Raw genomic sequence first — 12,531 nt, forward strand, 5'->3', positions numbered from 1 at the left:
AGACAGAGACCTGACCTGACCTGATATACCTTCGAATTTATATTATTAGCGTGGACGTAATTTTTTACAAATTAGTGTAAGTTTTTATCTCAGGATTGAATCACGAATTTCTCCTTTCTAACACTCACTAATACATTGATAACAGTAAGTTATCTTAATCACTATGTAAGCAAAATATAGGTATATCGCATTCCTATGTAAAAACAGAGCAAATTAGCCTAACTAATTCATGAGCCACTAAATTAATTCAACGGAACGTAAATTAAAATTTCTCAGAAGTGCCAGATTTTAACAAATAACTTGTTCATGGTGTGATGGAAAACCAACGCAGAATTACTATTCCTTTTCAATCCATGAAAAGTAAAAAAGAGCGTGTGTGCCGAGCATACGTATCAGAAGTGAAACTTCTTTGGCAAGATTCAAAGATACCAAAATCGTCGCCTTACTGCATGACGTGACGGTATTGCCAAGACGTGACCTTGAAATTTGACTCTCAACGCGCCTAAAGAAGTTTCACTTTAAAAAGATAAAACATATAACGCAAGTATATATTATAATACTAGCGGTCCGCCCCGGCTTCGCCCGTGGTACATATTTCGCAATAAAAGGTAGCCTATGTTCTTTCTCAGGGTCTAAAGATTATCTGTGCCAAATTTCATCAAAATCGGTCCAGTAGTTTATGCGTGAAAACCATACAATACATACATACATACAAACTTTTCCTCTTTATAATATTAGTATAGATAGAAGTATAAAGATGAAAATAAGCACGTGGAATGCATTTAACTAAAGGACGTAAGCAAAACGTCAGTATTTAGTTCCTAATACAATGTTCTAATGTTTTACATTATGTTATTTCTAACATATTACGTTTATTACATATACGAGTACAGCCTATTGAAATGTTAATAAGTTTATGAATTGTTAACATAACATTAAAATTATCAGCAATAGTTGCCACAATATGAATGATTTCCTATATAACACAGAGATATGTTTTATAATATCTTACTCGGAGACTCAAATTCAAGGCAGATGAAGCAGGTACAATAATTATTATTTTATTTAGCGAACCATTTGATGACTCAATCCACGGTACAGACATAAAAACAACATTTGGCATTTACCATATATTCATCAATGTTATTTTTAAGCTTTATCATAAAGAATACTATTATACTTTTTATATCCGATATATATTGCTTCATAACTGGAAATATCCTAAATATCTAGAATGCTTTATCTCAATTATACAACCATGGCTTATAACGGTCTGCTAATTTATATGTCAGTTCAGTGTTACATTTTAAATTATAATTGATTTTTAGACATAAACATGATATTACAAGTGCTGTTTTTATTCGTCACACTGTCAAGTGCGAGTCTCCTACGACCGCCGACATTGCCGGTGCGAGTGTCAGGTGGCCTCCTCAGAGGATCCGTGGCTTTGGACGGGTCACATCTCCGCTACACCGGGATACCATACGCGATAGCTGAAAGGTTTCAGGCAAGTATATACAAATATAGCTTTTCAAAGCTAACGCATAACTGCTCATCTTAATAAAACAATTTCATTTTAACAGGCTCCCAAACCCGCCCCAAAGTGGAGAGGTATATACGATGCAGTCAATGAACTTAAAAGATGTCCACAAAAATTCCCAGAACCGTTGGTCACGGGGGAAGAGGACTGCCTACACTTAAACGTTTATACACCTTTGAAATCGGGAAATAAACTTTACCCTGTTATGGTATTCATTCACGGAGGTGGTTTCAAAGAGGGCTCCGGTTCGCCACTTATTTATGGGCCAGAATATTTAGTCAAAAATGATGTTATTTTAGTCACATTTAACTACAGACTTGGCGTGCTAGGGTTCCTTTGCTTGGGAATAAAGGAAGCTGCTGGTAATATGGGTTTGAAGGACCAAGTGGAGGCGCTTCGATGGGTGAAGAATAATATCAGAGCTTTTGGAGGAGATCCTGATAATATAACATTATTTGGTGAAAGTGCCGGTTCATCATCTGTAACCTATCATTTGTTATCTCCTATGTCCGCAGGGCTTTTTAATAAAGTCATTATGGAGAGTGGATCTGCAATGTCATTCTGGTCTGGTCAATTCGAGCCGAAAGAAATAGCATTCAAATTAGCAGCACAAATGGGAATCAACACAAGAGATGTGCATGAGTTGGTAAATATATTTAAACAAAAAACAATTGTAGAATTATTCAGTGCTAAAATACCCAGGGCTACTGGGGACACCGTACAATCAGAGAATATTTTTGTTCCTTGTATTGAAGAAACTATTGAGGGATCTGAACCGTTTATAACAGCAAGTCCGTATGATATCATCAACAGCGGTAAATTCAATAAAGTCCCTGTTATAATGGGCTTTAACAGTGCAGAAGGTTACTTTTTTGTAGGAAAAGAAACTTCTCGTCAAAGAGAAGAATTTAATTTTGAAAGCGCGTTACCTAGAGATTTAATTTTCCCAACTTCATCTGAAAAAGAAACAACTGCATCGAGATTAAAAGAACTGTATCAAGACGGTTCGCGGATGACTGTACAATCTTTAGTGAAATATGAAGGCGATTCTGGTATTAAGTACCCTGTTATAGCTACAGCGGATCTCTTGCTTAAAAATATGGAAGAACCAGTGTATGTTTACAAATTTGCATACGACGGTTTATTGAATCTGGTAAAATTTGGTTATGGATTCGGAGCATATCCTGGAGCATCTCATGCTGATGAATTGCTTTACATATTTAAACCACAAGGCACAACGGTACTGTCCCTATTGGAAATGAATATTATTAGTAAAATGACTCTTATGTGGACAAATTTCGCAAAATATGGGTAAGTATAATACTTACTTTTGGTTTATGTCTGTATATTACTTCCATTAAGATTGGCATATTTAATTGTTTTCAGCAACCCTACTCCCCAGGAAACCGCTTTGGTTCCCATGAAGTGGCAGCCAGCCAATCTTTCCGACCCTCAAGTTCTAGTCATCGACAGGCAATTATCCACTGAAAGTCTGTGGAACGACAGGGATATTTTATTCTGGAATGATACCTATACGTATTACAGAAGAACAGCATAAACTAAATTTTCCCCTTACTACATCACCAAAGATTTTTTCTAAACATAAATAAACATGTTTCAATGACATTTAATAGTCTGATTTCATAATGCCTTTTTTTCGTGTATAATTGAAAATATTCCATTGTAAAAAAGTCTATAGAATGTGAAAACCGTTTTAAAATTGTAGGTAATATAAACTAAACCGATAAACCGATTTTTTAGTTTAAAAAAATCGAATACAAGAGATATTAGTAGATTAGAGAGTATATGTGATTAAACTCATTCCTTTTGGGATTAAGGGGCTTGTAGACTAAGCCTATTAACATAGAAAAATTAATGAGTTCTATAAATAAAAAATGAATGAACTATCGAAAATATGTTAATTAGTTAATGAATTATTAAAATCTCGTTAAACTTATCTGTACAGTTACTACAGTGAATTAATTCCTATATAATATCGAGATATCGTTGATTATACCCAAAGTTTTAAAAGCGGGCAGATGAAGAAGGTATATTTATTTAGCTATAACCATTAATCCACAGAAGACAACAGACTACATTTATTTAATATCATAAGTGTTGATATCTAAACTTTTATACTTTATGCATCATTCAACATCTACTTTATAATTGTAATTATACTCCAATTTCTAGAAATTATCACAAATGCCACGTAAAGTGTTATTATTGTCCTATAAATTTCTAGACATAAAGTATGCTGATGTTTCTGCTCACCACACTGTCAAGTGCGAGCATTTTACGGCCCTCGACATTGCCAATACAAGTGTCAGGTGGCCTCCTCAGAGGATCCGTGGCTCTGGATGGGTCACATCTCCGCTACACTGGGATACCATACGCAACAGCTGAAAGGTTTCAGGCAAGTATGCTAATAGCAAGCTTACTGCTTCTCCTAAACAATAACAAAAATCTATTTAATTGCAAATAAACGATTTATTTTTTTATTATTATTACAGCCCCCAAAGCCCGATCCAAAATGGAGTGGCACTTTCGATGCAGTTAATGAAAATAAAAGATGTCCACAGAACTTTACGAATGCATTTATCATAGGAGACGAAGACTGTCTGTACTTAAACGTTTATACACCTTTGAAATCGGGGAATAAACTTTACCCTGTTATGGTATTCATTCACGGAGGTGGCTTCCAAGATGGCTCCGGCTCGCCACTTATTTATGGACCGGAACATTTAGTAAAACATGATGTTATTTTAGTCACATTTAATTATAGACTTGGAGTATTAGGATTCCTTTGCTTGGGAATAAAGGAAGCTGCTGGTAATATGGGTTTGAAGGATCAAGTGGAAGCGCTTCGATGGGTGAAGAATAATATCAAAGCTTTTGGAGGAGATCCTGATAACATAACATTGTTTGGTGAGAGTTCCGGCGCTGCATCCGTAGTCTATCACATGTTATCTCCTATGTCTACAGGGCTTTTCAATAGAGCTATTATTGAGAGTGGCACCGCAATTTCATATTCTTCTGCACAATTTGAGCCGAAAGAAATCGCAATCGAATTGGCTGCGCAAATGGGACACAATACAAGAGATGTGAATGAGATAGTAAATATATTTAAAGAAAAATCAACTAAAGAGTTATTGAGTGCCAAAGTACCCAGAAAAACTGGTGACATTGCACAGTCAGATAATGTTTTTGTTCCTTGTATTGAGGAAACTATAGAAGGATCAGAACCGTTTATAGCTGCAAGCCCGTATGATATCATCAATAGCGGTAAATTCTATAAAGTCCCCGTCATAATGGGCTTTAACAATGAAGAAGGTTACTACTTTGTGGGGAAAGAAACTTCACGTCAAAGAAACGAGTTCAACTTTATAAGCGCGTTACCGAGAGATTTAATATTCCCGTCCACATCTGAAAAAGAGGCAACTGCAGTGAGATTAAAAGAACTATATCAAGACGGTTCACGGATGACTGTACAATCTTTAGTGAAATACGAAGGCGATGCTGGTATTAAATATCCTGTTATAGCTACAGTGGATATTTTGCTTAAAAATATGGGAGAACCAGTATATGTTTATAAATTTTCATACGGTGGTTTATTGAATCTAGTAAAATTTATTTCTGGATTCGCTGCTTATCCTGGAGCCTCTCATGCCGATGAATTGCTTTACTTATTTAAGCCGAAGGCCACAACGGTTCTATCGCTTTTGGAAATGAATATGATTGGAAAAATGACACTAATGTGGACAAATTTCGCTAAATACGGGTAATTCTTTTATTTCATTTCTTGTGTATGTTTCTATAGATTTCTTCCATTTAGGCTTCTTAAAATATTTTCAGAAACCCGACACCACAAGTCACCGCATTGGTTCCCATGGAGTGGCAGCCAGCTAATCTTCCCGACCCGCAACTTCTGGTCATCGACAGGCAATTATCTACAGAAAAACTATGGAACGATAAAGACATTTTATTCTGGAATCAAACTTACACAAATTATAGAAGAACAGCATAACCGAATTCTCCCACATGCCCCTATATATTATGTAAGATTTCAACACCAAAATCCAAGTATTCGTTCTAAATATAAATAAACATGTTCAAATAAATTTTCAGTCTGTCTATGATTTCAAAATGCCTGTTTTTTCGTGGGGTTTACCAAAAGGCACCATAGAAGAAAATCTGAAAATAATTTCCAATTTTTACGAGTTTCAGATTAAATATATCACTTCAATGGTGGTACGTATATAATTAAACTTATCTACAATACTACTTAATAGAGCTGAAGAGTATATATTTTGTTTGTTGGATGCACTAATCTCATTGCATGTTGCACTCGAAGTGATGGGCTCTTCAAATTGGCATATATTTTCACAAATTACTGTAACATTCATACATTTTACGATTTATACATAGAATCTTGTGTCGTAACAATTTACAACATTATATGAATTTTATTTATTTTTATGATAAAGTGTGATTTTAAATTGGGTATAAGGAGGCTTGTGAACAAAACAATTAACATAGAAAACTAAATTAGTTCTTTAAATAAAAATGAAGGAACTGTCGAAATGTTAAGTAGTTCATGAATTATTTAAATCTAATTTAACTTATGAACAGTTACTATAGGAAATTAATTCCTATATAATATCGAGATATCGCTGATTTTACTCAAAGACTTGAAAGCGAGGCAGGTGAAGAAGGTACATTATTTTATTAATCATTTGATCACTCAGCATATGGTAAAGGCCTAACAAGAAATATTGTATCCATATAATATTTAAAGTATTGATAATATTCATACTTTACACTTAATCTGAATATCAATGATGTTACTTTACAATAGAAAAAAAAAATTCTAGATTATAATGATCATATTGCTTATGTATTGGTGATTGTGCTTCAATTTGTAGACATAAAATATGCTGATGTTTTTGCTCACCACATTGTCAAATGTAAGTCTTTTACGACTACCAACGTTACCAGTGCGAGTGTCAGGTGGCCTCCTCAGAGGATCCGTGGCTCTGGACGGGTCTCATCTCCGCTACACTGGGATACCATACGCGACAGCTGAAAGGTTTCAGGCAAGTATGCTAATAAATAACATAGCGTAGAACGCCCTGCTACAAGGTGGAGTGACGACATCCGCAGGGTTGCTGGGCAAAACTGGCGACAGCGAGCTACCGACCGGGCTCAATGGCGTGCCATGACTGAGGCATATGTCTAGCAGTGGACAAATATGGGCTGATAATGATGATGATGATGATGCAAATACAAAGCGTGTAGGCGTAAGTACTGCTTAAATTTTAGACAATAATAAATTTCTATTTACAGGCTCCAAAACCAGCCTATACATGGAACGGCATATTCGACGCAGTAAATGAAAATAAAAAATGCCCGCAAAGCTCCACAAATTCTTTGCCTGCGGGAGACGAGGACTGTCTGTACTTAAACGTATATACACCTTTGATTTTGGGGAATAAATTATACCCTGTTATGGTATTCATTCACGGAGGTGGTTTCCAAGAGGGCTCCGCCTCTCCACTTATTTATGGACCAGAACATTTGATGAAACATGATGTTGTTTTAGTCACATTTAACTATAGACTGGGCGTACTGGGATTCCTTTGCTTGGGAATAAAGGAATCTGCTGGCAATATGGGTTTGAAGGATCAAGTGGAAGCTCTTCGATGGGTGAAGAATAATATCAGAGCTTTTGGAGGAGATCCTGATAACATAACATTGTTTGGTGAGAGTTCCGGCGCTGCATCTGTAGTCTATCACATGTTATCTCCTATGTCTACAGGGCTTTTCAACAGAGCAATTTTGGAGAGTGGATCTGCAATGTCCTACTCGTCTGGACAATTCGAACCGAAAGAAATAGCATTTGAATTGGCAGCACAAATGGGACACTATACAAGAAATGTGTACATGAGATAATTAATTTGTTTAAAGAAAAAACAACTAAAGAGTTATTGAGTTCTAAAGTGCCCAGGAAAACTGGTAATATTGTACAATCAGAGAGCGTTTTTGTTCCTTGTATTGAAGAAAATATAGAAGGATCAGAATCGTTTATAACTGCAAGCCCGTATGATATCATCAACAGCGGTAAATTCAATAAAGTCCCTGTTATAATGGGCTTTAACAGTGCAGAAGGTTACTATTTTGTGGGGAGAGAAACTTCTCGTCAAAGAGATGAGTTTAACTTTATAAGTGCGATGCCGAGAGACTTAGTATTCCCAACTACATCTGAAAAAGAAGCAATTGCATTAATATTAAAAGAACTGTACCAAGACGGTCCTCAAATGAGTATACGATCTTTGGTAAAATACGAAGGTGATGCTGGTATAAAATACCCTGTCATAGCTACAATAGATCTTTTGCTTAAGAACATGGAAGAACCAGTATATGTTTACAAATTTGCATATAACGGTTTATTGAATCTTGTAAAATTTCGTTCCGGATTCAGTACTTGTCCTGGAGCGTCTCATGCCGATGAATTGTTCTACATATTCAAACATGAGGATACATCATTACAATGGGTTTTGGAAATGAATATGGTTGGTAAAATGACGATGATGTGGACAAATTTTGCCAAATACGGGTAAGCTCTTATCATATAGGTTACACAGAATCAAGAACTGACATTTATAAGCATTATAGATTCAGCGACTCCACTCAGCTTTAACATGAAAAAAAACAGCTTAGATATTAGTACCTAGCAGAATAAACATCAGCTGCTTAATTCATATTTACATTTTCTATATTTTTTTATCTTCTCTACATTATTATGTATTTATTTATTTATTCACACACACATCAATTACCTTTACAGGATTAACCCAATGCGGTACTGACTAAAACTAAAATTCTTTTACATATATTAAAACGAATACTAATACTAAAAACTTAAACTTATAAACTTACAATCTAATAAATGGACATACAATGACAATATACACAATCCAATAATAAAATATAATCCAATAATAAATACAATCTAAAAATAATAAATTAATAACAAATAATATAAAGAAGAACCTTTGATAATTCACCCAACTTGCATGTAAATATGTCCACCCTCCCATGGAGGTCATTAAGATGTAGGAAATGTATTGAAGTGAAACTTCTTTAGGCGCGTTGAGAGTAAAATTTCAAGGTCGTATCATGGCAATTCCCTCACGTCATGGAGTAAGGCGATGTTTTTCGTATCGTTGAATCGTGCGAAAGAAGTCTCACTTCTGACACGTGTACTCGGCACACACGCTCTATTTTATAGATTTTTTCATTTATATTGGTGTTTTTTTTTTCAGCAACCCCACTCCCCAAGTCACTGCATTGGTTCCCATGAAGTGGCAGCCAGCCAATCTTCCTGACCCGCAACTTCTGTTCATCGACAGGCAATTATTGTCCACAGAAAGTTTGTGGAACGACAGGGATATTTTATTCTGGAATGAAACTTACACATATTATAGAAGAACAGCATAACCTATGACTAAGTACTTCATTTTGTGTGCTTAAAATAAAATCCGTATAAATCAAGACTAAAATCCAAAAATTATATTTAAACATAAATAAAATTTAAGTTTATCTGTCATTTCTATGTGCCTATTTCCTGTTGTAAAATGTAGGTAGTACATTAATAGTTAAAAAAAATTGTTAAAATTTTTATTCTTGTCTGTTTCTGTTTTTATGGTTGTTTAAAAAACTAAATAATGATGGTATTTACTGCATCGTATGAATAATACTTTGTGCAACTTACACAATAAAACATATTATGACTGAATAATTATGTAGTTTGCATATTTGTTGTGTTATTGTCATTAATTACTGAATCTATTTTGTTTCTCGGAATCATTAATGTTGCATGATTGGTATTTGAAAAAAAAATTGTTTCATCTTTCAGAAAAAAAGTGTATATTTCAATCCCCTTTAAGTTTTAGTGTAGCGATTAAAAGGCCCATAATTTCCAAGTTCCGTTTAGGCGTAAAAAAATTGGTTGTCTGTAAAGTCGGTTTACTGACGATTGAACGTGACAACGTCCGATTGTGCTTCTTTGTCGCTCGTTCCGCGCTCTCGCTTGCACTTCAAGCCTTACGTGGAACGCCTCAAAGCAAGGTAACGCCGCATGAGTCATGTTTTTTCGTGTGTGCAACCGACTCTATCGAATTATAAGACGTTGTCACGTCAAAAATTTTATGCATACTGTTAGAAATCAAAAGGAAGAAATGCAGTATGCCTCAAACAACTGCTCTATCGATGCAGGCACTTGATAATAAATCCCATAAGGGTACTTTTCCATCAAAGGTGGAAGAGAAATTTGACGCGACATGTATAATAGCTGAGCTAATAGGCCATGTTGAAATGTTGTCGCTCGTTGAGATCAATTGTATCTCAGCTGTGAGCTGTGTTTACTACGAATAGGACGATTACAAATAATTTCTAACAAAAAATCATTTTCGTAATGATCATGGTAAATTTATCATAGTTAATTGAACATTTTAAGAATTTATTTTCAGCAAATGTAATGAAAAACGAACAATTAACTATTAATAACCCGCAGAACTTAATTTATTCAACAAAATGTAATATTTTTATAATGATGCTTATTCTATACCTTATTCTTTATTACACAAGGTTTACATTCAAATGTTGTTTTGAAGAAAACAAAATGCATATCGACGATGAAGTATCAATACCTCCTAACTAACATTTTAGCGATTTTCGTTTTATTGCATTTTCGTACTTAAAATAGAGTAATACATAGGCCCATAAAGGTCATTTCTCTGTAAACAGTCAATTTGAGCAAATATTAAAGTGTAGCAATACCTTATAACAAAAGTTGCGTCATTTTTGCTGGCAATAATGACGTTATAATTCTAAGTACACCCTGACGCGTCCGCTCTATGTTTTTAAGCACGCTTTCCTTGGGCTCATTTACAGTTTATTCCTGGGTTAAAAGTGGTGAGTTTGGCATGCTTTCAAACCAAGAAGAAAGTATCCTAACACGTGCTTCTCCATCAAACTCAACAAACCATCGAAAAGTTGCCATTCTTGATGAGTTTTTTGATGCTTTTCCAAAACTACCATCGCATTATGCGCGTAAAGATACCAACAAATTGTTCGTAGAGTCAATTAAATTACTAAGCATTGTACATGTTACTGGTTTGACGAAACAGCTGCTGACCTGACGTCTAGCACTTTTGTTTCGTTTGTAATTAATTACCTGGTAAAGCATTGTGTTAGCCAACAGCTGCCTATTATTATATTTTCTGACGGATGCACTTACCAAAATCGCAACGCAGTTATGTCGAACGCACTATTATATTTTAGTTAAAAGTATAATATTACCATAACTCAAAAGTTTTTAGAACCCGGTCACACACAAATGGAATGCGATTCAGCTCATAGCACCATTGAACGCCAACTTATAATAATATACGGGCATTTCTCCGCAACTCGAGCCTCGAGGTCAAGCGCCTATTTTGCGTGAGAGAGGGAGGTGGGGGAAACCAGCTAAAACTGAAACCACCCGAGCACATGAAGCCAAGCAGCTTGGAAGGGCTGCCGAAGGCTTCAGGGAGGGACCCGGGAGACCCCAGGTGTCTTGCCCTGTACTCCGCAACCCCCGTACATTCCATGATGACGTGTGCTGCCTTTTCCTCGGACGCCATGCATGCTCTGCATAGCGGACTGTCTGTGATCCCTAAATTAAAGAGATGTTTGTCGAAGGGGCCGTGCCCTGTGAGGGTCCCTGTTATTACACGTAGTTGCACTCTGCGTAGGTTGAGAATATGACGTGCAAGTCTAGAGTCAATGTTTGTTAGGGCTTCTCTGGCATGCTTGCAATCAGATCTGCTTAAACATTCTGCTTTTTGTGCAGTGCTAGTGAGCTGGGTAATCATCCGCCGGATCCAGCTTGCAGGTAGCGGTATAATGGGAAAAGGTCCCATGACCGGTGTTTCAGATGCCCTTCTGGCTAATATGTCAGCAGCATCGTTTCCTCGTGAGTTACTGTGTCCTTTTATTCATTGTAGTACTAGGGAATTTCCCAGATCACATACCCTAGTTAGGGCTAGGTGAAACTCTAGAATTAACCCTGCAGTGATTTCATGGGTTTTGATTGTCATGAGTGCTGCTTTGCTATCCGATAGGATCCGAATCGAAAAATTGTTACTTTCCTTTTGATTATGGCTGAAGCTGCAAGTAGAAGTCCTAGGCATTCAGCCTGAAAGACTGTATTATGGGGTCAGACACCGTATTACTCAGAGAAGACCCCAGCACCCGTGCCATTTTCAGTCTTGGACCCGTCCGTGAAGATGAGTAAATTTTCGACGCTGTTGTGCTCTGACGTGTGTTCATCTAGCTGTATCTTATATTTCTTGACTTGAACGCCAACTTAAGAACAAAGAAATTTACGTTCCAAGTGATTATACTACTATAACCAAAGCAGCAAGAACATCTCGTCCATAATATGAAGTTGAACAAATTGAAATAATGTTTTATATTCAAATCACTATCTTCGAGCATAATCACGTGTAGTGACAGGATTTTAAATCAACATTTTACTATAGTATTGATACAAAAACCTAATATTGAAATAAAAAAATGTTGTAATCTTTAGAACAATTTCTTCTAAGTATATTGGCAATAAATTGTATCTAAAAAATACGGCTTCCTGTTTAAATACAATTACAAGCAATATCTAATATCTCCATGTTTTTTTAAAAAGCTGTGAAGTTACATTTAATAAATGATTCCATGATATCTAATATCCTTTTATAATGAACGTTAGCTAAAATAAGAATTAAAAACAGTAACGAAAAAGAAATAAAACGTTTTTTTCGTCTACTGAAAAATGTAGTTTTTGTAGTTAGCATATATTGACACTTCATCGTCGATATGCAATATAAAAATACCATTTTGCGAATTGAATGTTAACTATTTTCTTCACTGATATCAGACAAAGGAATAAATAG

At 35.6% G+C, this 12,531-nt stretch overlaps 2 protein-coding genes and 1 pseudogene across 5 annotated transcripts; all 3 read left to right on the forward strand.

Annotated features, from left to right (window-relative positions):
• Positions 1 to 956: 956 nt before the first annotated feature.
• On the forward strand, positions 957 to 3,166 carry LOC149902042 (juvenile hormone esterase-like). Its single transcript, XM_090110557.1, has 4 exons — positions 957 to 1,044; positions 1,329 to 1,507; positions 1,584 to 2,851; positions 2,927 to 3,166. Exons 2-4 carry the CDS (start codon positions 1,337 to 1,339, stop codon positions 3,096 to 3,098), a joined length of 1,611 nt encoding a protein of 536 aa, XP_089966683.1. The 5' UTR covers positions 957 to 1,044; positions 1,329 to 1,336; the 3' UTR covers positions 3,099 to 3,166.
• A 370-nt stretch (positions 3,167 to 3,536) lies between these two features.
• LOC149902043 (juvenile hormone esterase-like) lies at positions 3,537 to 5,638 on the forward strand. 3 transcript variants are annotated; one of them, XM_090110560.1, is made up of 4 exons: positions 3,537 to 3,588; positions 3,786 to 3,956; positions 4,054 to 5,321; positions 5,396 to 5,638. In XM_090110560.1, exons 2-4 carry the CDS (start codon positions 3,795 to 3,797, stop codon positions 5,565 to 5,567), a joined length of 1,602 nt encoding a protein of 533 aa, XP_089966686.1. In that variant the 5' UTR covers positions 3,537 to 3,588; positions 3,786 to 3,794; the 3' UTR covers positions 5,568 to 5,638. The 3 variants fall into 3 exon arrangements, with proteins under 3 accessions (XP_089966686.1, XP_089966685.1, XP_089966684.1); XM_090110559.1 differs by lacking the exon at positions 3,537 to 3,588 and adding an exon at positions 3,615 to 3,711; XM_090110558.1 differs by lacking the exon at positions 3,537 to 3,588 and having other exon boundaries at positions 3,742 to 3,956.
• A 1,262-nt stretch (positions 5,639 to 6,900) lies between these two features.
• Positions 6,901 to 9,282, forward strand: LOC149902044 (carboxylic ester hydrolase-like; annotated as a pseudogene). Its single transcript, XR_016457582.1, has 2 exons — positions 6,901 to 8,156; positions 8,866 to 9,282. The product of XR_016457582.1 is annotated as a carboxylic ester hydrolase-like (transcript).
• Positions 9,283 to 12,531: the final 3,249 nt, after the last annotated feature.

This window comes from Colias eurytheme, chromosome 16 (assembly GCF_061535395.1).
Source record: "Colias eurytheme isolate Ceu_HAF_F1 chromosome 16, ilColEury1 Martin Lab GWU primary, whole genome shotgun sequence".
NCBI lineage: Eukaryota > Metazoa > Arthropoda > Insecta > Lepidoptera > Pieridae > Colias > Colias eurytheme.